This window comes from Ptychodera flava, chromosome 21 (assembly GCF_041260155.1).
Source record: "Ptychodera flava strain L36383 chromosome 21, AS_Pfla_20210202, whole genome shotgun sequence".
Classification (NCBI taxonomy): domain Eukaryota; kingdom Metazoa; phylum Hemichordata; class Enteropneusta; family Ptychoderidae; genus Ptychodera; species Ptychodera flava.
In genome coordinates this window covers 23,158,130-23,185,136 of record NC_091948.1, presented here as the reverse complement: position 1 = coordinate 23,185,136, position 27,007 = coordinate 23,158,130, and the positions used below count along the sequence as shown (strand labels likewise).

The 27,007-nt window shown below is 38.6% G+C and overlaps 2 protein-coding genes across 2 annotated transcripts in view; one reads left to right on the top strand and one right to left on the bottom strand.

Annotated features, from left to right (window-relative positions):
- LOC139121762 (glycine receptor subunit alpha-2-like) overlaps nt 1-11,328 on the top strand; it is a 30,142-nt gene extending 18,814 nt beyond the window's left edge. The window contains exons 5-9 of the mRNA XM_070686900.1: nt 960-1,042; nt 3,375-3,518; nt 5,627-5,856; nt 7,280-7,417; nt 9,541-11,328. Coding sequence (XP_070543001.1) covers nt 960-1,042; nt 3,375-3,518; nt 5,627-5,856; nt 7,280-7,417; nt 9,541-9,807 — 862 coding nt within the window. The 3' untranslated portion in view covers nt 9,808-11,328. The remainder of the gene's footprint in view (nt 1-959; nt 1,043-3,374; nt 3,519-5,626; nt 5,857-7,279; nt 7,418-9,540) is intronic.
- Nucleotides 11,329-15,217: 3,889 nt separating this feature from the next.
- LOC139121761 (U3 small nucleolar RNA-associated protein 15 homolog) lies at nt 15,218-25,405 on the bottom strand. Its single transcript, XM_070686899.1, has 11 exons — nt 25,295-25,405; nt 24,684-24,776; nt 22,848-23,038; nt 21,608-21,786; nt 20,814-20,939; nt 19,325-19,460; nt 18,378-18,462; nt 17,829-17,984; nt 16,568-16,672; nt 15,806-15,998; nt 15,218-15,476 (listed from the first exon to the last, which is right to left on the bottom strand). Exons 1-11 carry the CDS (start codon nt 25,385-25,387, stop codon nt 15,262-15,264), a joined length of 1,572 nt encoding a protein of 523 aa, XP_070543000.1. The 5' UTR covers nt 25,388-25,405; the 3' UTR covers nt 15,218-15,261.
- Between the last annotated feature and the right edge of the window lie 1,602 nt (nt 25,406-27,007).

The following is a 27,007-nucleotide window of genomic DNA, read 5'->3' as shown; positions in this document are numbered from 1 at the left end:
TAAGTTTCGCAAAGTTGCAAGACTAATCCGAATTCACAGCAAATTTAATCAGCAATTAATGCTTTATCGTTTATCGACTGGTTACAGCAGCTCCCTTAGCAAATGATCTTCAAAAAATAAAAATGTACATATGAGCAGGTATCTTCAGCAAACCAAAAATTAAGGCATTGTAAATATATTTCGATCATCTACCAAACTAATGTCAATTTTCCGTAAAGTAATAAGACACTAATTTTGTTCATGCAGTAATGAGGGTTCTTTGATTTCTCTTCAGAGAGTTTTCTTCAGTTTTGCTAAATATTGTGTACCATATTTCCATAAAATGGTACTTTATGGTCGGCTGTTCCATTGTTATAACATAGCTATCAAAATTCATCATGTTTCTTAGTGACACTTAATAGATATATTTGGTTAACCCAATATGTAATAAAATCTCCCTGGACAATGCATAGAAGTTTTATTACATATTGGGTTAACCCAATATGTAATAAAATCTCCCTGGACAATGCATAGAAGTTTTATTACATATTGGGTTAACCCAATATGTAATAAAATCTTCATAGACAATGCATGAAAGTTTTATTACATATTGGGTTAACCCAATACACAGATACACCTTAACACAGAGGCACGTGCAAATTTAGCTCAGGTTTGTTTGCTGGTGAACTCATCCATGTAAGGATCTCTATCTATTTGTCACTCTTTTACTACATTCATTTGTTGTTTGCAAATTTGTTGACGTGGCGTGTAGATACGTGTTTGTGTTTGAATTTGCAAATGTAAACAATTATGCATTCATCGATCGACACATTTCATCTTCAAGCCCCTTTTTATATTCTTTGTAACGTTGGAACAGGGTTGTTCTCATTCTGATTTGTGTTTCAAGTTTATCAGTGACATGGTTTCTCCCGTTCAGGCAAAAGGATAAATACAAACCCGGATATTCCTGTCTCTCTCAGGTTAAGCCTCAAGTTGATGTGCCATATGGATCTCCATCGCTTCCCTATGGATCACCAGGATTGTGAGATGGAAATGGAAAGTTGTGAGTTGGTTTATCTTGCCACTGCTTATTGGCTAAGTTACATGTGAGGTAGTATGTGCCTCGAAATTGAATGACTTAAACTTTCGCTCAAACTTTCGTAAGGAAACTTTCAACCACCCTCTTTACAAAGCAAGAATAAATCAGGCGCCACCATCTAACTTTTGGTACTAAAGAAACAAACTACCTAACATTTATCCATATTTCAAATCAAAATTGGCCGCCGTCCCTGTATTAACTCCATGGGGAAAATTAAATTTGATTTTCGCAAAACTAAGACGGTAAAAACTTAACGACAAGAGCGTCAAAATGAACCCTGTAAGTGGTAGACGGAGTGTGGTAGGAAAGGATTGTGAGAATTTGAGAAGCCGAAAGCTGTCCCCATGGCACATTCTACTTTGAGCCAAACTATGCTTTTGTCATATCTTGTGGAAAGAAAGCTGGAACTGACTTTTTTGATGATAGTCCCGCGTGAGAATGAGCGCCGCCAAAACTGTATATCATCGGGCCACTGGTCTGGTTGCTACTCAGAGCCCTCCCGCATTAATCATCCTAAAGTCTATATTTGCAGCATATTCCCTTCGACTGTCTCCCCGGATATTAATAATTGTAAATGCTATCTAGTTTTACTTTTATGATGATAGTTTACACGGCATGGCAGTTCACATATCGGAAATTTTAGAAAGTTGTAAGTCTTGAAATAAATTGCCAAAGAATTTTCTCTTTCATTGTCAAGGACCATAGACTACGACTACTCATCGCCGTGCAAATTTTTAAACTTCACAACCGGCAGTTTATATACTTCGTCTAATTTCCTCAAAGTTACTGAAATTTTAAAATTAAAATATGATCAAAATCAATTTTCTCAGGTATCTTCAACATTAGTCCCCGTAAACTGCATGTGAAAAAGCAAGAAATTGTTAAATTAGAGACAAAATATAGTTGTAACCGAGAGGGATACTGATCCAGTGATACTCAACATAGCTGTGAAAATGTAAACATACACGTCAAGCAGTAAAACAACTGATATCGATGGACTAAGAAATGTTTTTAAAAAATTCATGAAGTTCCAGGTGATGAGATAGACTCAACGAGTGATTAATCCAGGAAATACATTTTTGTCGACCGTTGAGCGCGTAAACTGATAACATTGACCTACATATACTAGAGAGTTTGACTTCGAATCCTAGTATTTAATTACAATGTGTATTATCGCATTTACGGATGGCTTCTACGGAATATGCGCCTTGTTGTTTGTTATCATGTTGATGATCTTAAATGCTCCCATGATCCGTGTCTTCCAATGACGTAGGGTTTAACAGTAGCGTACGGGGACCATGAATCCCGATGAAGTTGAATGCCCATATCAGATTAATTCTCTTTCCTGAAGGTAGTATGCGCCTCGAAAGTGAAAGACTTAAACTTTTGCTCGAACTTTCCTTAAGGAATCTTTCAACTATTCTCTTTCAAAATCAAGAATAAAAGTCGGGGATCACCTTGAAAATTTTGGTGCCAGATAAACAAATAACCCAAGATTTACCGATATTTAAAATTCAAAATGGCCACCATCCCTGTGTTAACTCTATGGAGAAAAATAAAATTTTGGATTTTCGAAAAACTAAGCCGATGAAAAGTTTTCTTACACGAAGAGCTTTAAAATGAAGCCAAGCAAGTGGTAGATCGGAAAAGAATTATAAAAGTTTGAGAGTCCGAATATCTGTCCCCGAAGCGCTTTCTCCCTTATATTTATGTACAACGATCGAAATAGAGCCTTATACACATATTTTGCAAGGTTCCAGCTGTTGTTCAAAGGATGAACGAAAAGAATCTATGTACTTTTTCGAGTACAAAGGAGAGTTTCTTGGTTTGCTCCCTGAAATAGTTTCCAAATATTAAGCATGCAGCTCGTCGACGCAACCTGTATATTGGAATTCGCATTTTTATCGCTGGCACATTCATCACCTGGCCTCTTGCACTACGAGTTGCTTGGCTTTTCGTTAGAGGTCGTGTTGTCTGATGATACAAGTGATCACTGATAACACGAAAACTCAAATGTTTGGCTTGCTGAGATGAATAGGAACAAGGAGGTATTAAAGGGGAAAACAGCCCGACAATCAGATGTAATCGATCAACTCTTGTGAATCGACTGAAAAAAACAACAATACACCAGAGCTCTATCGATATGGGAGCTCTTCACGCGCTCAATGTTGTCCTTGTCCCTAGTGAGCAATTAAATTCCGACGACAGTAATTATTCCGTAGTGCCTTGTACTCCTTTACCGTTGCTGGTAATCTGGTAATATAATTGTGCCGCGCAATATCTTTTCAAACTACAGTTGGATACACCACTAATCAGCTGATGTTTGAATGGAGGAATGATGACGACGTTGGTGCGGTCCAGGTCAACCCTAATCTACCAGTGACACAGTTTACCTTGGTTACAACAGAGACAAAACGATGTGACAAGACATACTGGACAGGTATGAAGATACAAATACCACTTATTTCGCCTGCAATGATGTTATTAAACACCTTTTACCTAGTCATTAGGACTATGAAGCCCGTTTATTGTTCCCAGGGGGTGTGCGTTACAAGAAACACATCCTTACTCCCCGAGGCCGTAGGCAAAGGGGTATAGCGATACTCTGGCAATACACGGCCACGAAGGGGTAATCAACAGGTGCTATAGCCCGAATAAAGATCAGGTTATAGGTGTTTTATAGTTATTAATGTGTTCTGATATGCACTGCAAAAATCCATCATTGTGACAAGTTTACTTAGCGATTTCTCCTCGGCGGTAGCTGTAGTAGCAATTTCTTCACAAAAATATCCTAAGCATACCTAGCAACTTCCTTAGTTGCACTTCAATCTTTGTCGTCGATGAGCTGTTCAAGTTTCTACGCTGTTGAAATGGAAATTCTTGCTGTAATAGACAGAGGCTAGTCGCTCACCCCGAGCGCTCATCACGTTCAAGTCACCCGCCGTTGTTAATGTTTCAAAGCTGCAGACGACACAACGTGCATTGTCACGTGACCAAGCACTTTTCCAAATTTGGCCAAAAAACTTTCCCTAGGCAAAGTCTTTCAAAAATACCCTCTGACGTCACTGTTGTCGATTCAGCGGGGACTAAACAGATCTATTTTCTCGTCACGTGACGTGTTCTCGCGAATCGCAACACGGACTGAGTAGGCCCTATGTGGCGAGTTAAAATGTAAGTTATTCACCAGTAAAAGAGTGAACACATGTGTCAGATACAGCTTTTTTAATTTTCCTAAAATTGTGTGTGAGTTGCTGTCAGTTGGGTCTGTATCGACTGCTGGTGGTGTAGGTCAACGGTCAGTTTTACAGGTTATTTGGTAAATCCAGACCCTACAGAGGCATGATAAAAATGGGGGAAAAGAAACTACTGAAAGTAAGCGACAAACTAGTCCCAATGGATGATAAGAATGATGAGCCGCGCAAAATATTCGAGTTCGCACACATACAACTCTAGTAGACTGGCGGATATCTTGCAGTAATTGAGTTGATCAAGTAATTTAGTTTGTCACTTTTGATGCATACTTTATAACAAAAATATCGACATGATCACGTGCTTCTGCAGAAGCGTGTCAGTTCTATTTTAAATAAATTCATTATAGAACTTGTCATAAAATATAAATCTAAAAATACCCTATTTTGCGCGATTCAAGATGATTTGACCGGTCATGGATGAGACCATTATGCCACAGGGAACATACATATTCAAACAAAAAGAGGCATGATGCAGGGTACTTTGTATAAAAAGTAACGGTCACTTTTCAATATGAGGCAGAAAGTATCGGGGCGTTAATGCTCCGATGAAAATGAAATAAGCGTTCCAAAAGCTATGCGAATGAAGTCTTAATCACAGATGAGCACGCATCCCACGTCACGAAAATTGAACGAAATTGTAAATTAAAGACTGTCCATTATTACCAAATTCAAAGCCAAGCACCAAATTAGTGAAGAATAGGTCACAACTGAAAGGCAAAAAATTGTATGCTATTTTTCCCGTCGTGGGTTTCTTCCAAAACTGATTCGGTAACATGTTCTTAAAGTTTTACTTTTTTGAGCTCACAAGATCTAACTACAGAGATGCATGTAAAACGGCATGAAAGAACTGCTTTAACGCTGTGGTAACTTTGACACGCAGTAATATGACAGCGATAAGTTCATTGTAGAAATGTCATGTGCTTATATGTGTGACCCGACAGATATTGACATTTCCTGCCATGCGTGGCTAATATTTCCGTAATTGTTGAAAACAACGCCAAAATGGAATTACAACGAGGATGAGAAATTAACAACCCTCTTTCCTATATGTGTTGCCTATCGGAGCGAGAATTTGACATTATCAGTCATCATGCTTTGCGTGTTTCATAGAATCACCCTCGTTCACATCTGCCATTGCCTCATCGAAAAACAAAAACAATATTGAAAAATTACGTAAAAAAAACTGTTGAATTTAGCCCAAGATGCCAGGACACTCTTGAGTCGAGAAACGCTTGTTATAGCTCTATTTTATAACGACTTTGTTCCAACCTCGTTTCATTTCTTTTATTCCGAATAGGTAATTTTTCCTGTATTGCAGTCTCCTTCCATTTTACCAGAGAGCTCGGTTACTACCTCCTCAGTACCTACTGCCCGACGTTCGCCCTCGTAGTCCTGTCGTGGATTTCCTTCTGGATGCCACCTGACGCTGCTCCGGCCAGAATCAGCCTTGGCATAACTGTTATTCTCACCACCACGACACAGGCTATTGGCCTCAGGGAAAGCTTCGCAAAAGTGTCCTACATCACAGTAAGTATTACAAGCGCCTCGTCATATGTAGGCGCCCAACAGGAAGCTTACAAAATGTAATAAACTAATGCAAATTCCATAATTTGAAGAGAAAAATGACTCTTTCTACAATAGCTTTATTCGTGGGTTACGTTTAGTGTTTGTTTAAATCATAGTGCAGGTTACAATATAATGCAATATAGTGCACGTTTACAATATCGGAAAAATGAGCACGAAAATTTGTATGCAACTACATGATATGTATCTCAAATATGATGTTGTGAATAATGCAACAGTATCTTGGTCGGTATTTATGCCCATTTTAATAGGGTCTTCTAAATTTGAAGTGTTCATTTCATGATGTAATAGGTCCCTTTAATTGACATTTTTACAGGCAAGTCTCATTGGTTATTGAGAACGGTATATCGCATTCGGGTTGTCCTTTTTAATTAAGCATGATGGCTTTTATGTACAGCAGGGGGATATTTTTCGAAATTATCGTTATCAGGGTTTCAATCTCCTCTGTCAGAATAAAAGATATTGCACTATCAATGATGAAGACATGAAACAAAGATTTTCAGATTTCAATACGAAATACTGAGTGCTTAGTCCCCAGGGTTTCGCTATTTTTTTCGAAGATCAGTGTTTTCAGCCGAGAAGCAGAAGAACTTTACGACATTGTTTTGCCATTTCTGTTATCTGATATAATGCAAAAAAAAAATTCGAAAATCATATTTCTTCCCTGTGATAAATGTGACAACGCCGCCTGTAATTAACGCACAAATGATGTTTTTCAGCGATTGAAAAGAGTACCTGCGGTTGCCGATATCCGTGTCTATGTTTGTTACTGAAGAATCATAAGCGGGTGACGTAATATGCTCAAATGATAATTCCATATACATTGTTATAAAGTAATATCTGAATAAAATTCTAGACTCATTCTTTTTACAATTTTCCGCCAAAATTTCCAAGGTATTTTCAATGACAAGGGCAATTATCCTTTCACGCGATCATAGCGTAACCGATGACAACAGAACATGTATATTTTCGCTCCCCAATATCATAGTGTCACAATCGCACAGGCACGCTCTTTCGAAAGCCTGGAGTTACAAACTCGTATTCCCGCAGCATTATTCGTCACGACCCAGCTGTTTATTGCCTAGCAAAACAAAGCACACCATCGTACCTGCGCGGTCGTAGGTTGCCAGAGGCCGGGGCTGACACGTTCTGTAAACAAGATAAATGAACGTGACTGGAATACAACTCAGCGACAATCTCTGTCATACTAAAGCTGATATGAGACTGCCCCTAGTTTTGTGGACAGTCTCAATTACCAGACGGTACGATTGCGGTGAAAATAGGATTCAGTTAGAATTCGGTTGAGCGAATAACATATATTTTAGCCTAATATTCTTGACGCCATATTGTCACCTTTCTGCTTTAGGCTATAGATATCTGGATGACGACTTGTCTCATCTTCGTTATGGCTTCCATAGTTGAATTCTCCATCGTCAACTTTCTTCACCACTTGAGCGAAAGATACCGAAAGAAAAGCAATACGTTAATCGCTGACGAAAAGAAGGTAGGAATCCGTTATAATACCAATCCTTTGAAGGAGTAAGTAGACTGTCAACAGTCCCTCTTGCCTTTTCCGTCTATTAATGATGTACGGGGGATTCACCAGCGTATCGCCGAAGGCCCGAGCTGAGAATGCAGCAGGCATTATCGCGAGTGCTGAAGGCACAGCTCTCGCCGTCGGCGCTTGCGAATCCCGTATCCCTGTATGTGCGAGAGACTACATCAATAGTAGACAAAAGGCACAAGGGCCTGTCGACGTCTAAGGTGAGCAGCAAGAATGATCATAACAAACAGAACGGAAGAGTTCTGATTATTTTTATGTCTGCAACTTTGAAAATATGTCTCAAGTGAAAACCCATCCACGATCACCCTGCTTTTCGACGAGGCGATTAATTTACAGGTCATCGATTATGTATCAAAAGCCAGAGAGAAATTTCGTTTATGTACAAAATGTATAGAAAATTCTTCACAGAAAGGGTTGCATTCTCAATAAATATTAATACCCTGTCACTTTTATATGTAAGTTTGTTCAGTGACTGAATATAGTTTTGGATGAAATGTAGGCTTAAAGTTGATCTTGATCAGGAGATCGAACCAGGTGTCGTCGATGCAACTTCCTACCAAAACCTGTTCAGAAATATCTGCTGGCAAGGGTCGCTAGCTGTCAACTAAACCATGGCTGTGTGATAGACTCCCTCGAGTCTTGTCGTAATCAAATTTCCGAACCGCTGCTCACTGGATTAATGAATCTGAAGTAGGTTTCACTCTCACTGTGTTGATGAAGCGACGAGACGATGAACCAACACCACCTGCTTCTTGAGAAATTGTGAAAACCAATGCGTTGGATTGGTTTGCATTTAGTTTCAGATTTTATTGTGCAGCGCGCGTTTTATTAAGATTACAAATTTCTGATTAAAAAATACATTGCAGTCATTTATAGGGTTTGATATGCGCATTCGCTATTCACCCGGGTATAATAAAAAATATTAAAAACATCTTACAGCGATAAAAGTCGGCGATTGTTACACACAATGCTTATCATCAATCATTTATTCGTGCGCGAACGATTATTCATCATGGTTCGGAAATGAGATCAACTCGTTTATTAAGGTTTTTATTTATACATGAATCAACAGTCGCTGTGTAGTTACGGCATAATAGTGAATCCCTGTTAGGCTATGTCCATAAAATACTCTGATATCATTTTGATATTATGCGACAGCCATATTCCAGCAAATTGAGAGAAAATCCTGTACTTTGCCGTACTTTCGCCTTCTGGTTCGTTGTGGAATTAAGACATAACTCAGCCAAATGTCTCAGTTCTCATTTTACAAAATATTACATGTATTATGTGGACTTTATGCCTCTGTACGATTGTTCGACACAAAGCTTGTTAACAACTAAAAAGTACACAGACTTAAATACCTGTCACATTGATATCAAGCAATGATTCTGTAGACAAGGCAGTATGTTCTCATCGAAATATTTCAGATTTAAAGTTCAAATAGCCATCAAAATTTGGAATTTTGAATCGTTGAATGAACTCGCTGATTTGTTTCATATGTTTCTGTTACTATATCAAATTTATTGTTATATTGGCGAGCTTCAGATAACTTAATTTCCCTGTCCTATGTACGATAAAACATTACATTCACCATAGACCCTCGAGAAACTTTTCTTCGAGGTTCTTGGCAATCACAGAATATTCCTTGAAATAGGTCACCCTCACCGCTGAGGGCGCTGTCAAGCACCGCCCTATCATCGGCAAGATAGTCGATGGTTACTCACGTACTGCAGCATCTGCTCTAACTGTCGCAGTGACGGAGTACAACTGTTCGTCGTTTGCATACCAAACATTCTGAAAAGCGAGCTGTTTCGGAAGTTCAATAAAACCATAACGGTAGCCTAATATCACGTCGTGGGTGAAATATGACCAAAATGTGAAAAATACACCTTCACCTATACAAAAAATTAAAAAAAATTCCAATCTATGTGATGACAAGATATCAAGTTGGTCAAATTTATTAATGTCTGTCAGTCACCATTAACCATCGCCAAAATCATATTCCCTTTTAACGCTGACGCATACTTTGATCATGTTCTCTTAATCTTCCCCGACACATGCAGAGCGATTTACACGAAAACGGAGGACAATTGCCGGAAGGACGTCACGCCAACGTGGTTTGCATCGGTCGAGCCGTCGACAGTCCAAGCGAGGAAACCACGGAGGATACAGTACCACCCGATGTGGCGATGTCGACTAAGTTCCGGGAAATGTCAAGCAATCTTGACAAGGTTTCACAATTTCTCTTCCCGGCAGCTTTCCTGGTTTTCAATGTTACATATTGGAGTCTGTACACATCGTCATTTCAGCTTCCTTATGTAGACGGATAGGTTGAATGTGTTGCAAAAAATATTACGTTGTTTCAAGATTACGGACAAAATGTAACAGATCTGCTGGTTATAGGTTTGTACAAGCAAGGTACGAAAATGTAGTCATTTTCTACCTAAACAAAATTACAGCTGATATCGATAGTCTATTAAACTGAGTATAGTTACACCTAGTTCGGTGTATGTGGACGTTCACTTATTAACATCGCTTGTCACAGGCAGAGACTTGCTGATTGACTGACTGAAAGTGTTGCGTGGAATTAATTAACGAAGACAACGACGTACAGCAACGACAAAAGTATATTCGTTCCCGTCGAGTCGGTATAGTACAAGTACCTTTGTGAAGCTAACGAAACAGAATGAGTAAACTTCTAAACTTCGCAATGTCACAGTTCTGAAAGTGACATTTTCACAATCATGTTTGTGAACTTCAAATTGTTTTCAAGTATAGACAAATGCACTTTATGGCCTACATGTACTTCAGATGAAAGTCATCCAGTCATTTTCGATAGACGTCGATATCAAATATTTTCATTCTGCCTACTGCATCATAGGCAATCGCTTCTACTGTCTTTAATTATAGGCAGGCAGAAAACCATATCATGTATGTTAATTAAAGGCAAAAGCTTAACACGTTCTTACCACATGTTCTCAATGCACATATGCTGTGATAGAGCAATCCAAAGATATCAGTGAATTTGGGTGATACATGTATATCTTTAACGAGACTTACAAAATTTTCATATCCCTTTAAATACTTCGACGTGCATGGCCAAGTTCAACCCCGGTGAAATTGGTGGGATTGGACAACACAAAGGAAAAGACATCACCGTGGAAGAGTTAAAGGGCCAGTAGCTGTAACCTATTACAAACAAAGATAGTGTGAAAATTATCAACCATGGCCCTATAAGTATTACAAAATTTTAGTCTTTATCTTCGGTGTAGCAGGTATAGTTCATGTAAATCCTTGAAAGCATGGCGCAAGCGATTTTGGTAAAACGCTGGAATGCTAATCGCTCCTCTGTATGATTTGAAGAGATTCCAGAAACAGCAAAACGTTAATGCACTGCAGACCATACACAATCATTTACTTAAGGCGTGCAATCTCTTGAATTTGCTGACTGTATTTGTGGCTGCACATCTCGAATTGCGCTAGGAGCTAACTCGTAAATTTTACAACTGTCGTTCGTATCAATAAAGTAAGCAAATTTACACTGTACTGACTTATCTGTACGCTTGTGAAACAAAAGGTTTGTACACAGGATAACAAGTCCTCAGATCTACGTCACATTTTACCATATATTTTTATACAATATATTGAAACAATTGCGGCAAGACGGTGTCAATACAATCAGCGTGGTATAGATATGTGCCATTTTAAAACTGAAACAGCTTTCATGTCTGTAGACTGTGTTAGGATGTATCTTTACACTTTATTACCGTTGTCTTTTAAACAGGTGTAGACTGTTGTAAAATCTTCTCTATTCCAGAAGAAAATGCTTCAATAAAAATGTGTACCATCAATTTTGTTTTCGATAAGTATTTCATATGTATTCAGTTTTAAGACTACATCGATGTTGGTACTTCTGTTCTTCGTAACGGCCCTAAGACCAGATTTTTTCATCCTATACTTAACTTTTTGACTTTTTGTCGGGAGAAGTTCAAGGGATGGTGGGTGTAACTTCCGGTGGCTTTTCACTATAATTCTTTTGTATGTCAACTAACTTCTTGCTCTATGCCTCGAAGCATGCGCATACTCAGCCTGTACAAGTGTAAACTGAGTTGTTGATAAGTGAATTTCGTCTGGTCTACAATTCAAAATTCCAACGATAACAGTGCACGTGTACACACTGTGTTGACCGACGAGCTATACCGTATTTCACCATACACGGGGTGGGGGTGGGGGAAGAAGAACTTGCGATTGACAGAGAAAACCAGAAAATGCTCGGGTGTTTCAGTATACATTGCAGTTGGGATCAGTGTTTGCAACTTCATGATTGAAACGTTCTTTTATGATCAACAACATGAACGACAGTCACCACAGATTAATTCCAAAGGTCATTAAGTATACAAATATGTAATAAGCTGCAAAAATAACTAAATTTCTTTGACTGCTGTCATTGTAATCACCACTTTATATAGCAAGCATAATTGCTTTGGTAAAATCCTTCAAGCTAAACCGTGAAAGATCATTAGATATGCAAATATGGATACAGTCGTCAGAACTGCGCTCAAAGGTCGTATGGGACCTATACGACCAATGCCAATACTGTATCCAAGGTACGATGGTGATTGATTAAAGTTAAAATATGTCTGCCATAATCTACATCATATTTAATGTTTCGTCTATAGGAAGTACATTGTTTGTAAACAAGAAACTCGCACAGGCGCAGTTCCAACGACTGTTTTCCTTTACCGACTTCCATTAATATTTTATAATAGTAATCTTCAATGTACATAGCAAGTTTCATCGACTTTGATCAAGCCAATTCAGATATATCCCTAATTAGGAAAGTTCGTTAAATATGTAAATTAATATTTAACTGAAGTAAACAAGCTAAATGACTTCAATAATATTATATCATTGTATCTTCAATGTCCGTGGCATGTTTTGTCAACTTTGATTAAGCCAATCCAGCCATGTGTAAATAGTAATTGGATGTTTTAAAAAATCTAAACCAACTTTTGGGTATAACAAATAAAAAATAGTTGATTTCTCTACAACACAAAATCTTTTTGATGGATAGGAGGTTGGTGGTGAGGAGATCGACAACTCAAAAATGAAAAGCTATCTGTAGACTTTTCATTCAATCGTGGAAGTACAGTCATCTGTGTTGAAGACGTTATGTAAGACATGACAATACTTTGGTAACTATTTACATAGCAGGCATGATAATATCCTGAGTTGGATGGTGCTTCACACACCAACCAATCATAGACAAGTGATCTGAGATTTTCCCGCCAAAATGGGCGTGGCCCCTTGTGCCAACTCCAGCGGTGACTGTGTTGAGGTGTTCGTCTGGAGCAAGTCTATAAACGTTTTCTGAGTGCTTCACACATTCCGGTTTACACAGCCTCACAGTGGCTAAGTCGAGGGAAGATCTCCCTACCCAGAGAAACATCTTTGGTTGTTTTAGCTGTTCCCAATGCGGGAACGCGAACGGGCTGTCGGTTCTCACACTACTGTAATCAGTGTTATCGACGTAGTTCTACGAGTGGCAATATTATAAAGTTTGGAGAATCACAGAGGGAATCTCGGACGTCCCCGCGCGCCCATTGTAGTTACATTATGTTGGAGCCAGAGAGTACACGTTGTTTTAAAGAAGGAAAAACTGGGAAGGCAGCCGACACAAGAGTTCACCGTCCTGACAGACTGCGGGGAGTTTACAGTGGGATACTGAAGACCAAGCTCAACGAAGCCGAGGCAATCATAGGTTCATTTCGCCCGGATGATTCAGGTCAGATGTTCAAACTCGAAATGATAAGGGCAAGACTTGATGACGTGTACACCGATATACAAAGACTAGAAAAGCAGATTAATGATAAAAAACCTGAAGAAGATAAGAACGCTGTCGAGAATAGCAACGATGAGGCACGCCGGAGAATATCCCGCATCCATCGATTCATCAAAGAAAACGCTTCCAAACCCAACGAAACAGTTCCCGACTCAAGTTCATCACGGACATTCAAGCCAACGGCAGCACACATGTACAGCCTGCCGAAACTAGAAGATTTGATCCCAACTTTCAGCGGAGACATTCGTGAATGGGTAGGTTTTTACGACAGTTTTACGTCCATTGTTGATAGTAACCCTGACCTTGGGAATGCCCAGAAGTTCCGTTATCTACGCGATAAACTAACTGGCGAAGCAGCAGAATTGGTTGCAAGTATGGGCATGGACAACAGCAATTACAAAATAGCACTTGAGCTTCTGAGGGAACATTACGGAGTAGAATATAAAATAGTTCATGCGCACATGGATACGTTACTGACCATTCCGACACCCACCTATGATCGAAAGAGTCTACTGAAGTTCTACTACTGTATTCAGGCCAACGTACGCGCACTTGAAAATCTCGGAGTGACACTGGACTCCTACGGAATTATGTTGGTAAGAGTGATTATATTGAGATTACCGAAAGAATTGCTCTACAAGATCAACTCACATCACGGCCATGACAACTGGGAAATAAACGAGTTATTTGAGACACTTTTGAGGATGATATTAGCCATGAGAAAATGAGAAAGTGATGAAGAGTCCTTGAGAGCAGATACAGTACAAACACTGAGAACCGGCCACCGGATCAACGAAGCCGAAAACATGCGCATAATGTGCCGGGCAGACCACATATCACGGTGACTGCGAAATGGCAACGGATCGGAACAAAAGCTATCAAATCGTTCAACAGAGTAAACTTTGTTTCAACTGCCTTGGAAAACACAAAGTCTGTAATTGTATATCGAAAGGCGAATGCCCGTGGTGCGGAAGAAAATATCAGACCTTTGTGTGTCCAAGGCATAAGTGATCTGTGGCCTCGGTTATAGTTGCCTGCTGCACTTCTCTTTGAGTTGGACGGAGGTGTAGCCATTAGCTGCACACTCGTGACATTTTAGTCACTGAAATGGTCCACCGGTTGCTTATCATGAGTATTGACCGTATACATTTCATCAAAATATTGGTACCAATGTTGAATTTCTAAACGGACTGTTAGCTTGATAAGCTTATTTGGACAGTGTACAGAATGGGGATGGTATCGGGCAGTATCGGGCAATGGGGACGTTGACTTCTTGGCAACACAACCATAGTAAATATTCTTTTCACAAAAAAATGATATTTGGAGGCTGACCATTGTGGTCAGCATGGAGGTATACAGGAGGACTTTATACCTCCATGATGTCGGTAAGAATTAATTCAGCTGCATTGGAAATAACTATGTGAATGTTCTCTGACAAAGATAAATATTGCAATAAATTAAATACTTGTCGTTCAATAAATGTACTACACTGCACATAACTAGATAATTGATTGTCCATTGGTAGGTACATTTCAGCAAAGAAAGGGTTTCAAGTCTACTCAACCAGATTCCAGTGTAATAAGTATGCTTACACAGTATCATAGCATGGAAATTGATCAGTCATAACATTGGAATGTGACCTTTGACCTGAAACAGCATATGGAAGGAGGCACTTGTTTGGCTATTATTGGAATGACGCAAGTATCTCAGCGCGCCTATTACTATACGTTCAGTACCATTTGTCTGTTGACAATGATGAAATGTACGTGATGAATCTCAAAACACCGGGGTGGGAGGGTGGTTTACCTGTAGGGTTTTGAGTTATGGAACATTGCATTCTCTTAAGGCTAGATATGTGATCGTATATTCCATGATAACTAAGGAAAAACACGTGGGAATATTTTTTGCAATAAAATCTTTATTTCCAATAAACGTCTCTCAATCACCTCACACTGTCAACCTGTGTAGTGTGATTTTCAGTTCCACTGCTGATCTCTGTTTGTCTGTCCTGTGTGGACGATGCAAATATGACGTCCAACATCCCCATCACTTCAAACAAACTATCCTGAAACTTGAGTTCGTTGTCGATTTTCACCTGAAGACGGTGGAGCTCAGCATCTACTGGAGGAGACTTTCCAAATATGGGGGAATATATCTCTATAAAAAGGCAGAAAAACAGGAAAAAAATATTTGATAAGCTTGAATTCCAATCCACTATACAGGCTGTATGATCAAATCAATTATGTTCATTCAAAATTGCATTTTTATTACAGTACCAAAAATCATGTAAGTTCTCACTCTCTGATATAGTATATTGTGTAAATATCTTGGGTTATCAAAGACTAGCTGTAGAAATCTTACTGATTTTACTTACTGATTGCGGACCCCCTCACTTTAAATTTATGAGTTGACAGAAATAGCATTAAAAGAAGGCACTTCTAGGTTGTAAGCAGAGTTCACTGATAAAATAACATCAGATCACTTACCAATGATGAGGTTTGTCACATCCATCAGGGTTGACGTGAACCTTGGATTGGTGATGTATTTACTCAGGAACGTCAACATAATTTGAAGCCATTCGTCATCCCTGCCAGCGAGGGCGATCTTCAAACCATCCCGCCTAATGAGCTCTTGCAAAACGCTGACTAACAACTGAGGTGTCCTGTTCCACTTGTCTCTCTAAAGAAACAAAGGTTCCAAAGGCAAAGCATGTTTGATTTGATATTCAATACTATTTTTGTTACATTGTAGCTGTCTCATCAGTAGCAGTAGCCTTGAACTCTATTGGCAATATTTATGGTGCTTGCAAGATATGCTTTCCCACATGACTGTTATTGCTCCAACTGTAAAACATGATGGCAAGTTGCAAAATTCAGTGACAAATACGGGATAAATAGCAGTCCAAAAATTTTGTGCTCATTTTGATAAAAATTGGACTCTATTCTGTTGAAGCTCTAACATGATTTTCATTTGACCTGCCTGGCTTTCTAATACTTGAAGCGTGACATACAATGGTATTCATTTAAGGAAGATTCATTGACAAGTATGGTTTTGCTTATGTAATGACAATCTCTCATTACTGATGGAGTCAGGCATTACATACTCTGTCGATGAACTTCATCACCAACATCCCTACACCTTTCAAACACACCTGGTACTGTACTATGATGGTACACACTCTCTGAACAGCAAAAGCCTAAATACATGAAATAGTGGCTTGCAGAATTATTGCAGTCTAGTTTACTTACATCCAGCAGGACAGCATCGAGGGCTTTGGAGTATTCAAACTTTTTAAAGTGCATGTCATGTTTTTGTAGCTGTTGTCCTCTTCCCCTCTTCACAATAAGGTCATCCTAAAGAAGGCAAAAATACACAATGAGTGTACATTTTCTTTGCTCATTGTGGAAAATATGTTTTTTTTCTCATCATTTGGGCAATATAAGCCATCAAGTCCAAGGGATCTGATTTTTTAAAATTTTTGTTATCAGTCCATCATCCAATGGGCATTAGCCCAATCTCAGGATGAGGTACCCATAACCTGCTATCCCAATGGAGCACTGAGGAGTAAAGTGCCTTGCTCAGGGGCACAACACCATGCTAGAGTCTTGAACCCACCATCTTCCGACAGAGAGTCCATCACCCTAGCCACTGGTCCACAGTGCGTCCTTAAAATAGCCAATGAGAAAGACTGCAAGTAGATTTGTCAATGCTGAATATTTGCTGTGTAATATTTTCTCAGGGGGAAAAACAGCTGCTTGGAGATTAAGTGAATCAAGTTGTGTATTAAAGGTGTAAGATACCTGCATAAGGGCATACTGATTAACCATTCTACATTTTGTGTATCTGGCCAGACAAAGTCTAGCGGCCTGTCTTCTAATGTCAACCAAACTACGGCATTATAAAGCATAAAGCAAATTGCCTTAGTTCACAGGTACAGAAGATGGACATCACTGTGTCAATTTCTAAAAAAGACATCGAAAGTCGATTTCACATGCAATGAAAGCCTACGTAAGACATTAGTTAAAACAATGTGTATGTAATGAAAACAAAATAGGAATCTTAGTTTGCAAAATGAAAATCAATTTATGTTCCACAGCTGCTGATATGCCTTTGATACTTCAACACACAGAATAAATGGAAGTACTTTGGAAACAATAGAAAAGGTCATTCTGAAACCCTGACTCACAGACCATACAGATAGGCAGCTGTTATTTCTTAGAAAAATGCACCCTGCATATAGATATCCATGCTTTTATCACCATTCCATGTTGCGAGGGGGTGGGGGAACACTGTTTCTGTTGTGAGCAGAAGACATAAATTTTACCTTGTTCCAGGGTAACTTTAATAAGGTTCCCCTATGTTATATTGATCCAATCACACTGGGGGAATGGCAAAAATATTGTTTTCCACACCATGTACATGTATTCCTAAAACTTGAGCAAATACACTCTGAAACATCCACAAGTAATTCACTTCACTGTAACAATCTAAGCACTTAATGTGGCTCACCTGTACTGGTTTGTACTGTGGTTTATGTTTGAAAAAGAATCTGTAATTTCCTCTCTCTGAAGATTTCTTTCTTGATTTTTGTTTTGGTGTAGTACTACGATGTTGTATAGACAGCATTCCATCCGTCATACCGACTACCAGGGTCTTCTCATTGGGCTGTGTGCATAAAAATACAAAACAAAACCCCCCAAAAAACGGTTCAATTGAAACTCTACCACTCAAAATGCTTCGTGAAAATTTGTAATCCACTGAGTAGCAGGACTTCAATAATATGCAACTTATTTCATCCAGCCGAACCGAAGTGAAAAATTCAAATCCTGGTTTTCCTAGTTTTCAAGTTAAAAATCAACTCTGATGTGATATACACACATTAAAAGGTTAGTCCATCCCCAAAATACGAAAGTTTTGACGAAAATAAACGGTGTAGGGTGACACGTTGAAACTCTGAGTCAATACATATGACTTGCAATGATAAACTTGAACTCTCTTTTGTTTGGGAATTTTGATGTTCCACAGAAAAGGGAAGAAGTGTTTGAACGAAACACTTACAGACAAGGCAACGCTGAGAATGGCACCTGGGTATGTTAGACTGTGAACAGCTTTGTATGTTGTCAGGTCATAGATTTTAACATGTCTGTAAACAGGAAGAGGCAGAAAAACAGTTATTGCAATGTTATGGAGAACACTGTTAAGTACAATGGAATATGATGAATTTTGAAATGTCGATTCAAATATATGGAAAATAGCAAACTCATAATGACACCTGACATTTCAGTGTCCACATCTGTCAAGCTTCTTCACCAAAATTTAGACACATTTACATGATGTTTTGAGTGAAAAACACTGTTGTGAAATGAATTTCAACTCAGTAAAGCCATATGTAATAAATTTGGAGCAACACTTATCCATCATTTTCTCACTTCTAATGCCTTGGTGAGGAGAGAGTCTGATTCTTGTTCTATCATTTTAGTGAAGTCAATGACACCTTCTACCTTCTACAGTGTATATACAGCTTTCTTCCATACAGGCATGAGAATACCAGTGTTTATTTCAAACCAAACTTATCTTGGAGAAGGAGAGACTCCTTATTTTTATTAATCAACATAAATCATTTTGTCAGATGACAAGTGTCCCATGGAATTATTTTGTCAGATGACAAATATCCCTTGGAGCTCTTACAGGTCACAAATCATCTTTTTAACATACAGTCATGATAAAAAAGCAGCCTGTTGAGCATACACTTTTGTAGCAATGTTTCAGATAAAATAGCAAAATTATAGTTTTGAATAAATAAATTATTGAGCATAGAGGCAAGGTTCATTCCCCAAATTCAACAAAATCTTCCAGATCTGCTTTTTTTTAAAGGCAAGGCTGTTGGAGACAGGGTCAAAATACCTGGAACTAGATAAACAGCGCCCTCAGTCTTTTGTTTTGACAACATTTCTGTGTGGACATCTTCTATTGGAGAGCCCTCAAAAGTAAAGAAAAGAACTCACCTATCTAGTGAGCCTGCTAAAAGCCTATCATTTGTACTGTTGAAGCACAGTGACGTTACTGTTTTGTGGTGATTTCCAAACGTGGCGACTAGCCGACCTCCTGATAAAATATCCCACACTTTAATATATGTATCACCTAAAAGACAAATAAGTGAGAGAGATAAGGTAACAAAAGCAAAATTCTGTGTCTTTGCGAAACTGTCAGAAGATGTCCTCAGGAATGAAAGGCAAAATGATCCAACCATTTCGCTTGCCTGTCTGGTTCCAATTATGTTCAGAGACAATGCCCTGCAGTGATGGTTTTACTGACAATCATTTTTAATTTTTACAAGTAATCAATTACAATCACATATATTACAAATCATTACCATTATTACAGTTTAAATTTTAAAGGCCAATAGCTGTATCTTTTAGCATTACTTTTTGTGATTTTACTTCCAAACTAAAACAAGTTCATGAGAATGCACTCATCAAGGGGTGTTTATACAGCATTGGAATCTTCACAGAAACAACATAGTAGTCCAATATAATGCATAGTGCTGAATGTTTTCCACTGGGACACCATATGCTATGTTTTCTTTGTAATATTACCAATTTTTAAAAATGGCTGGAAATCAAAATAACGGTTAAAATTTAAATTTGCTCGTCCAATGATTCAGTGCTAAAGGCTATATCCTTAAAAATCTGTAGAATTTAAAGAAACCAGAGAAAATAGAAAGCCTTTTTCAGGTTGACAAATTTCAAGAATTACAGCTACAGGGGCTTTAAATTTATCATAAAAATTGTTAAAAAAAATGGCTGGCAACAACAAGATTTCTTGTGTCTCAGTACAAGGATTAAGGTAAACTGTTTATTCTATTTTCATCACTGTGCGTCCTTATGATGTCCCTACTTCAATATAGAAGTACAGTGAGTTCCATATTTTGAAGTACCATTTCCAGAAATGATTTAGATGAACAAATGTACAATCCATCTGTACATGTATCAAACTTCAAGACATCTGACAGATTAATTGAATTGGCACAACAAATCTACATACTGTGTGACTGAAATCACTATTTGCTGTCCTTTTCATGTCTATTGTATTCATGCACTCATCTGCTGTTCTCTGATCTCACAAAATTGTTATCGATAATGTGGTCAGACCTATGTGTCTGGACATGGGACAATTAACTGCCTGACCTGACAATAATTTGCCTGTCAAGGAAGACACATAGAAATCAGTAGACAAGCAGGTATTTCTGTTATTGTAAATTTAGCCCAGTGAGCATTTATTAAAGTACTGGAGCCGTATTTTGCCTTGTTTTGCAAAATGGTCAGAAAGGAATAGTTCAATCATGATATTTAGTGATAACTTTCTAGTCAATGTGAAATAAATGAAATATCATTTTGATTTGTTAAAAATCTGACTTTCAAATCAATGTGAACTAAATGAAATATCATTTTGTTTTGTTCAAAATCTGTGAAATGATGTAGGAACATTCCTTACCAGCTGACATGAACATATTACCATTAGGAAACATGAGGACAGCTTCAATAGGCTGACCATGGTCCACTGAGAAAATACTTCTCTGTGTTCTGATATCAAACAGTTTGGCAGTGTGATCATATGATCCTGAAAAAAAACAAATAGACGATACTGACTTCAGTGAGCTTGACTTCAGAAGAAGTATATGATACATATTCAATATAGGTCAGTTTCTCAATGCAATGCTTTTGCAATGGAAAAATATCCTGTTGCCATAAAGATTTACTTTTGAAAGATTAACATAAAACTGATTATAGGGATAAATTAATTGTTGATTTTTACCAACTCTGTCATCCGTGTAGTCACAATTCAAGCAAGTTGTATGTCTATATGGATACCTGATATTTATTCCTTTACCTACATTGTCTTATTTTTTTGAAGTTGGCTTACTACATCAGCATTCTGAGAGTCATGACCAGTCACCAAACTTTCAACACCTTTCTCCAAAAATACTATATATAGTATGGCAGCGTGAGCCTATTGAGTCATGTGACAGTCATGTGACAACCAGCAAAGCTACTGCACTACACTGATATTGTGAGAATTTTGTATTAACAGTCATATGACATACTGCATCTGTAATCTAAAAGTCACATGTTTATCACTTGACTTCCTACTCAACCATTCTGACAGTTGTATGGCTTTGATCTCTCTGGCATTGAAACTCATTTCTGTCAGTTATCTGGTTGCTGATTGTTTTCAACACACAGAAATGACAGCACACTTTTTCTAAGAATTTTTTAAAGTTTTCTTACCCGTGAGAAAGAGATCTTTGTTGGTTTCACTGACAACACCTGAGCGTATGTAGTCTTTATGTTCGGTAAATTTATGAAGTTCAGTCTCATTGGCAATATCCCAATACCTTACAGTGTTATCGTCACCTCCAGACACAATGTGAAGCTTGTCAGAACAGAATCTGCTCACATGAACTCCACTGAAACAAACAGAAATATGTTTCTTTTCTTTAATTAACTCTGTCATCATTATGGTTTGGCTCAAATAAATTGTTATCAATGGTGAGTATGGACCAGTCTACGGGAAATTGGGGCGAAACAGGTTAATCTTAGTGGACCTACACCTGGGAAAGGAATAAATTTCGACAATCTAACTGAAGTTGTGCTATCTGAGGAAACATTTACTGCCTGAGAAAGTATTTAAAACAGATCCCACGGAATGGATGGCAAATGGCATGCAAAAAACGTTGTCATGGAAATCTGATCACTGGACCTGCAGACCCCTGAACCTAAAACATTTTAGTGGAGATGTGCTTGCAAATATCATCATGACATGTTTAAGCAATAATGCACCCCTTACTGCTCATAATGGACGAAAGCAGACTTTGCATGACATCATGTACGAGGCGAAGCCAAGTTCATTATGGAGTGAAAATTTTGCTCAAGTCCATTATGGACCGGAAGGTGGTACATTATTCCTATTATTTTATAGTTTTGGCAATGCTAGTGAAATTTGTAGATGAAGAAAACATCTTCAGCCACATTGCTGGATAATCAGATACATTTTTGCAATAATCTGGGCAATAACATCACAAAATTCACTGGTATCGATAAAGCTATAACTACAGATACAGAACCATCAAAGAGATAAATGATTATATTTTTACTTGTTTCACTGAACTGAACTAAACTTTACATTTCCTGAACACAGTCTTGTAAGTATTGTTCAAATAATTATCAAACATCACACGCATGTATATTATAGAGATGTTCACCTGTAAAGATAAATGACTTCTACATAACAGTCACACATGCATGCACAGGGAATCAATTCAATGTACATAACATATATTTGTTGTTTTGAAAGTGATTGAAAGTTCTAGTGCTGTTCTATAATTGTGAACAAATTAGCATAAATTATGTATGTATGGCAGATAAAATAAGTTGTTTGAGTATAAGTCTCTCCCCTTGTGTAACTGCAGTTCTGAACTGTCATACTAGGGGGAGCTATACTTGGACAAGTATGGTCCATAGTACTCACCAAACGTGTCCACGAAACATTCTGAGGATTGATCTGCTGGCCTGACTGATATCAAACAGTCTGATGGCGCCCTCCTCACTTCCGGCAACCAAGAGTTTTCCATCGCTCCGGAAACTGCCACAGTAAGCTGTGTCTTTAAATCGTGAGATGGTTTTTACGACCTGGTTTGTTTGTGGACTGTAAATTTGTACCTTAAAAGTGAAGCATATTATGTTCCGTAAAATCAGAGCGTTGCTTGACTGAAAAGATGATGCATTGATAAACAGCAACTATATCGTATCCCGATTCCAAACTTTCTTGCATTTACATGCCATAGTCAACACTGCTATGAAGGTCAATAAGCCATTACTGTCTATCTATTTTCTTGGATTTTTGTTCTGAAAAATACAGCTTCTTGTTCTATCATAATGTTTAACTCATATGTTAATGTTTAACTTTTAAATGTACTTAGTATGTGTGCTATGTCTAATATTTTTGTTGACAATTGAATTCTGGTCTCAACTGCAATCTGTGTGTGGACAATTATTAATAATGCATATTTTACAAAGGTAGAAGAATCATCCTTTAACCTTCCTTCAACAGTTATCCTTCTTATCGCAGAACTGCAATCATCTGCTCACACATGTCATGCGTAATACCTGACCAAAATTTTCTGAAACTGAATTTAACAACAAATTTCAATATCATTCTGATTTATTTTCACTCTAGTTATTCAAATTAATATACATGTTGTGTATATAAATGCTACATACTAAGGACACTAAAATTTCATTTCCTCTCTGTGTAACTCAAGAACATTCAACTTGTTTTGGAGATTGTACATTAAGTTGTATAACCTCTAGCCCCTGAAGCTCCACTTGCAAAAGGATTCTGATGTCATGGTTCCTACATTGTACCTGTATTGTCTACCATTGGTATTCTAGGAAAGAGTTCAGTGGGGCCCTTCCACATTTTTTTTTCTTAAGTAGGATATACAACACTTTTAAGTATGCTCACACTTAAACTAACCCTAACCCTAACCCTAATTCTAATCTAAACCTCTCTAAAAGTTGTATTTGATGTGCTTCTTCCAAGGCATGAAGGGGCCTAGCTGCAAAATTGTAGCGCTACGGTGAGGCGGTCGGTGATTTTGGTTTTTGTGACTTCGCTCACCAGTAGCGCTACAAGGCCGATGGCCCTGGGGAGTATCATATAAGCGCACCCCACTCGACCAGGCGTGTTGATGTGGAATGCAACATATTTACTGCATTTGGTCGTACCGATTTATCACTACTGAAGACTAAACAGTATACTGCACTAACTTTGTCATTTATGGGGTTTGAAATTTGTTCAAACACGACGATCGCGTTCCGAAACATTTCTGGGAGCCGTCATTACCAACTTCCGGTAATGGCGGCTCCCACAAACACCAACGCCCTACGCTCAATGTTTTCGGAACGCGATCGTCGTGTTTGAACAAATTCCAAACCCCATAAACGACAAAGTTAGTGCAGTATACTGTTTAGTCTTCAATAGTGATAAATCGGTACGACCAAATGCAGTAAATATGTTGCATTCCACATCAACACGCCTGGTCGAGTGGGGTGCGCTTATATGATACTCCCCAGGGCCATCGGCCTTGTAGCGCTACTGGTGAGCGAAGTCGCAAAAACCAAAAATCACCGACCGCATCACCGTAGCGCTACAATTTTGCAGCTAGAAGGGGCCCAGCCTAAAGGAAGTCTTGCCGTGTAACAACATGTACACAGTGGTTGGAGATGCCCAATGTGAGTACATAAATCCATAACGGTGGCTGGGATACTCGATCATTGTTGCGATCATAAAGTTTGTACCTACCCTTGCAGAACTGGTAACTGCAAAGTTGTGTGGATCAATGGGTGAAAATTCTATATGACTAACAGCCCCAAATTCTTTGACTGTGACGGGAAACTGAAAAAGAAGAAGACGGTTATGATGAACACGAGCTATATAATTTTCTTTGCTGTAACTCCGTAATCCACAACTTTCCAAAACGATTTTGGTGGTTGGGAAAGGCGACCTTTCCCCACAACCATGGACGTGGTGTACGTCAATGGTCTCGCGTTTCCGGCTAGAGGAACACAGTGACGGCGATATGCAGCTGTCGTGTGAAGGCGATACTAGTACTAGCCACGATGTGTGTTCCCGGCGTTGTACGGCTTCCCAAACACAGGCCGTACAACGCGGGAATACACAGCATCGTATGGAGGGTAGCCCTTCGTAAGATGCCGTGTGTTCCCGGCGTTGTACGGCCTGTGGTGGGGAGGCCGTACAACGCCCCCGGGGACACAGCATCGTACGTACGCAGGGTGTATGGCATACACGTGGTTCTTCATGGTTACAATTGGTTGACCAAGATCCGGAAAGTCAGCAGCGTAGTTTACCTCCGTATAAATTAATCACCCTAAAGTGCTTAAAAATTTGAATACCTCAAGACTTTGCCAGTACAGATCATCTCTGGTGACTTGTTCGCCGATATTACTGGTATTGAGTATGGGTGTTTTCTTGTAGGCCGCCGCCATACTTGAACCTCGTTTCAAAATTTCATGATGACCTTCGACCGAGCTATGACCCAACAACTTGTACTGACCCAACTATAGCTGGCGCTAGTATGAACAAGGAGACATCCAAAGAACGAGTAGCAGACGACATAAAATGTGCTGCCTACACCTGTACCTCCATGCTGAAACTAGGGTAGCTGACGGATTTTCTGTCTTTGAGTGCTAATGTAGACTTAGAAAACATGTCGAAGTCAATTTCAGCAAGTAAAGACAGACAACTCGTCAGAAAACCACCGGCACAGCTTTGGCTTTGGACCCACGTAGCTATTTTAAAAACCGCCGGAGGAAGCTGAAAGTTCGGTATGTTACAATAAGCTTACTTTCCCTACAATTTAGATACGCGCGCATGGTCCATAGTTCTTCTAGCACAAAGTTCTCATCGAGTAGGCCTAACTACATCAAAGGAGATGTTGTCGATGCTGTTATTTATTTTACGCTTGGGATGGATAACTGTTATATGATTAAGACCTAGTGCATCTAATTTCCATCTTTTGAATCTTAAATCCAGAAGTATATTCACTTGACACTAGTTTGGATACATTTAGAGGAATCCCGTTTCACTGGAAATAATTTTACCCCCCCCCCCCCCCCGAGCTTTAAAATACGGTCGCTTCCAAACCTGAGATATAACAGCAAATCGCAGTCAAGTCAGTTCCTCATGTCAATCCGAAATCCCTTTAAATTACTCGCTGACACATCTCTATTTCATAAGAAACCCAAGCCTTTAGCAGTTTCGGCAGTAGTTTTTTTTTTTTTTTTTTTTTTTTTGGACAGGCGCTTGCAGTAGGCCTATACTTTAGTTTGGCGGTAAATCCTATTCCTAAAGCATTCCACTATATTGAAAGGGAAACAGTCGTCGGAACTTCGCCTGTGCGAGTTTCTTGTTTACAAACAATGTATTTCGTGCACGATATCTAGATGCACCTCATCATCATAGACGAAACATTTAAATTACACGATGTAGATTACGACAGATATGTTTTAATTTTCATCAATCACCATCGTAGCTTGGATACAGTGTTTACATTGGTTGTATGGTTCCCATACGACTTTTGAGCGAAGTTCCGACGACTGTATCCCTTTAAATACGTCTAATTGTTCTCTCAGCTTGTTCAAGTTAAGTTCTTCAGTTCATCTCTGTGACGAATGGGTCATTTGGTTGTATTTTTAACAAATGACTTGTAAACTGATGAACTAATAAGCTCTACATTCCGTTTTGTCATTTTTAGTTGTATTACATAGACCTTCGACATTCATGGCCTAAAGTATTATTAATGGCCTTTGTCGTGAACAATTTGAATGTTGCTGGTATACTTTTTAAAATTTTTGGCCCCAAGTTTTAAGCTTACTTTCCTCGCAGTTCTTCCGTGCAAGTTCGTACAAATATGCATAAAACTTTGATAAAGATTAACTTTGGTTTAGTTTCGTAAAGTTTAAAACTCGTTCATCATTAGGACTGAAATGATTTATGATATTAACTTCGGCATTGATTTTGATTTGATTTGAATTTATTAGGCAAATATTCAGAAAAACGATAAAATACAAAATGTTAAAGTAAATACACAGAAATACAAATAAAAT

Coding starts and splice junctions, on each gene's coding strand:
- LOC139121761 (XM_070686899.1), bottom strand. CDS start 25,387: ATGGCGGCGGCCTACAAGAAAACACCCATACTCAATACCAGTAATATC. Junction 20,940..21,607: donor CAAAGATCTCTTTCTCACGG/GTAAGAAAACTT, acceptor GTTTTTTTTCAG/GATCATATGATCACACTGCC. Junction 19,461..20,813: donor TAATATGTTCATGTCAGCTG/GTAAGGAATGTT, acceptor TTTGTCTTTTAG/GTGATACATATATTAAAGTG.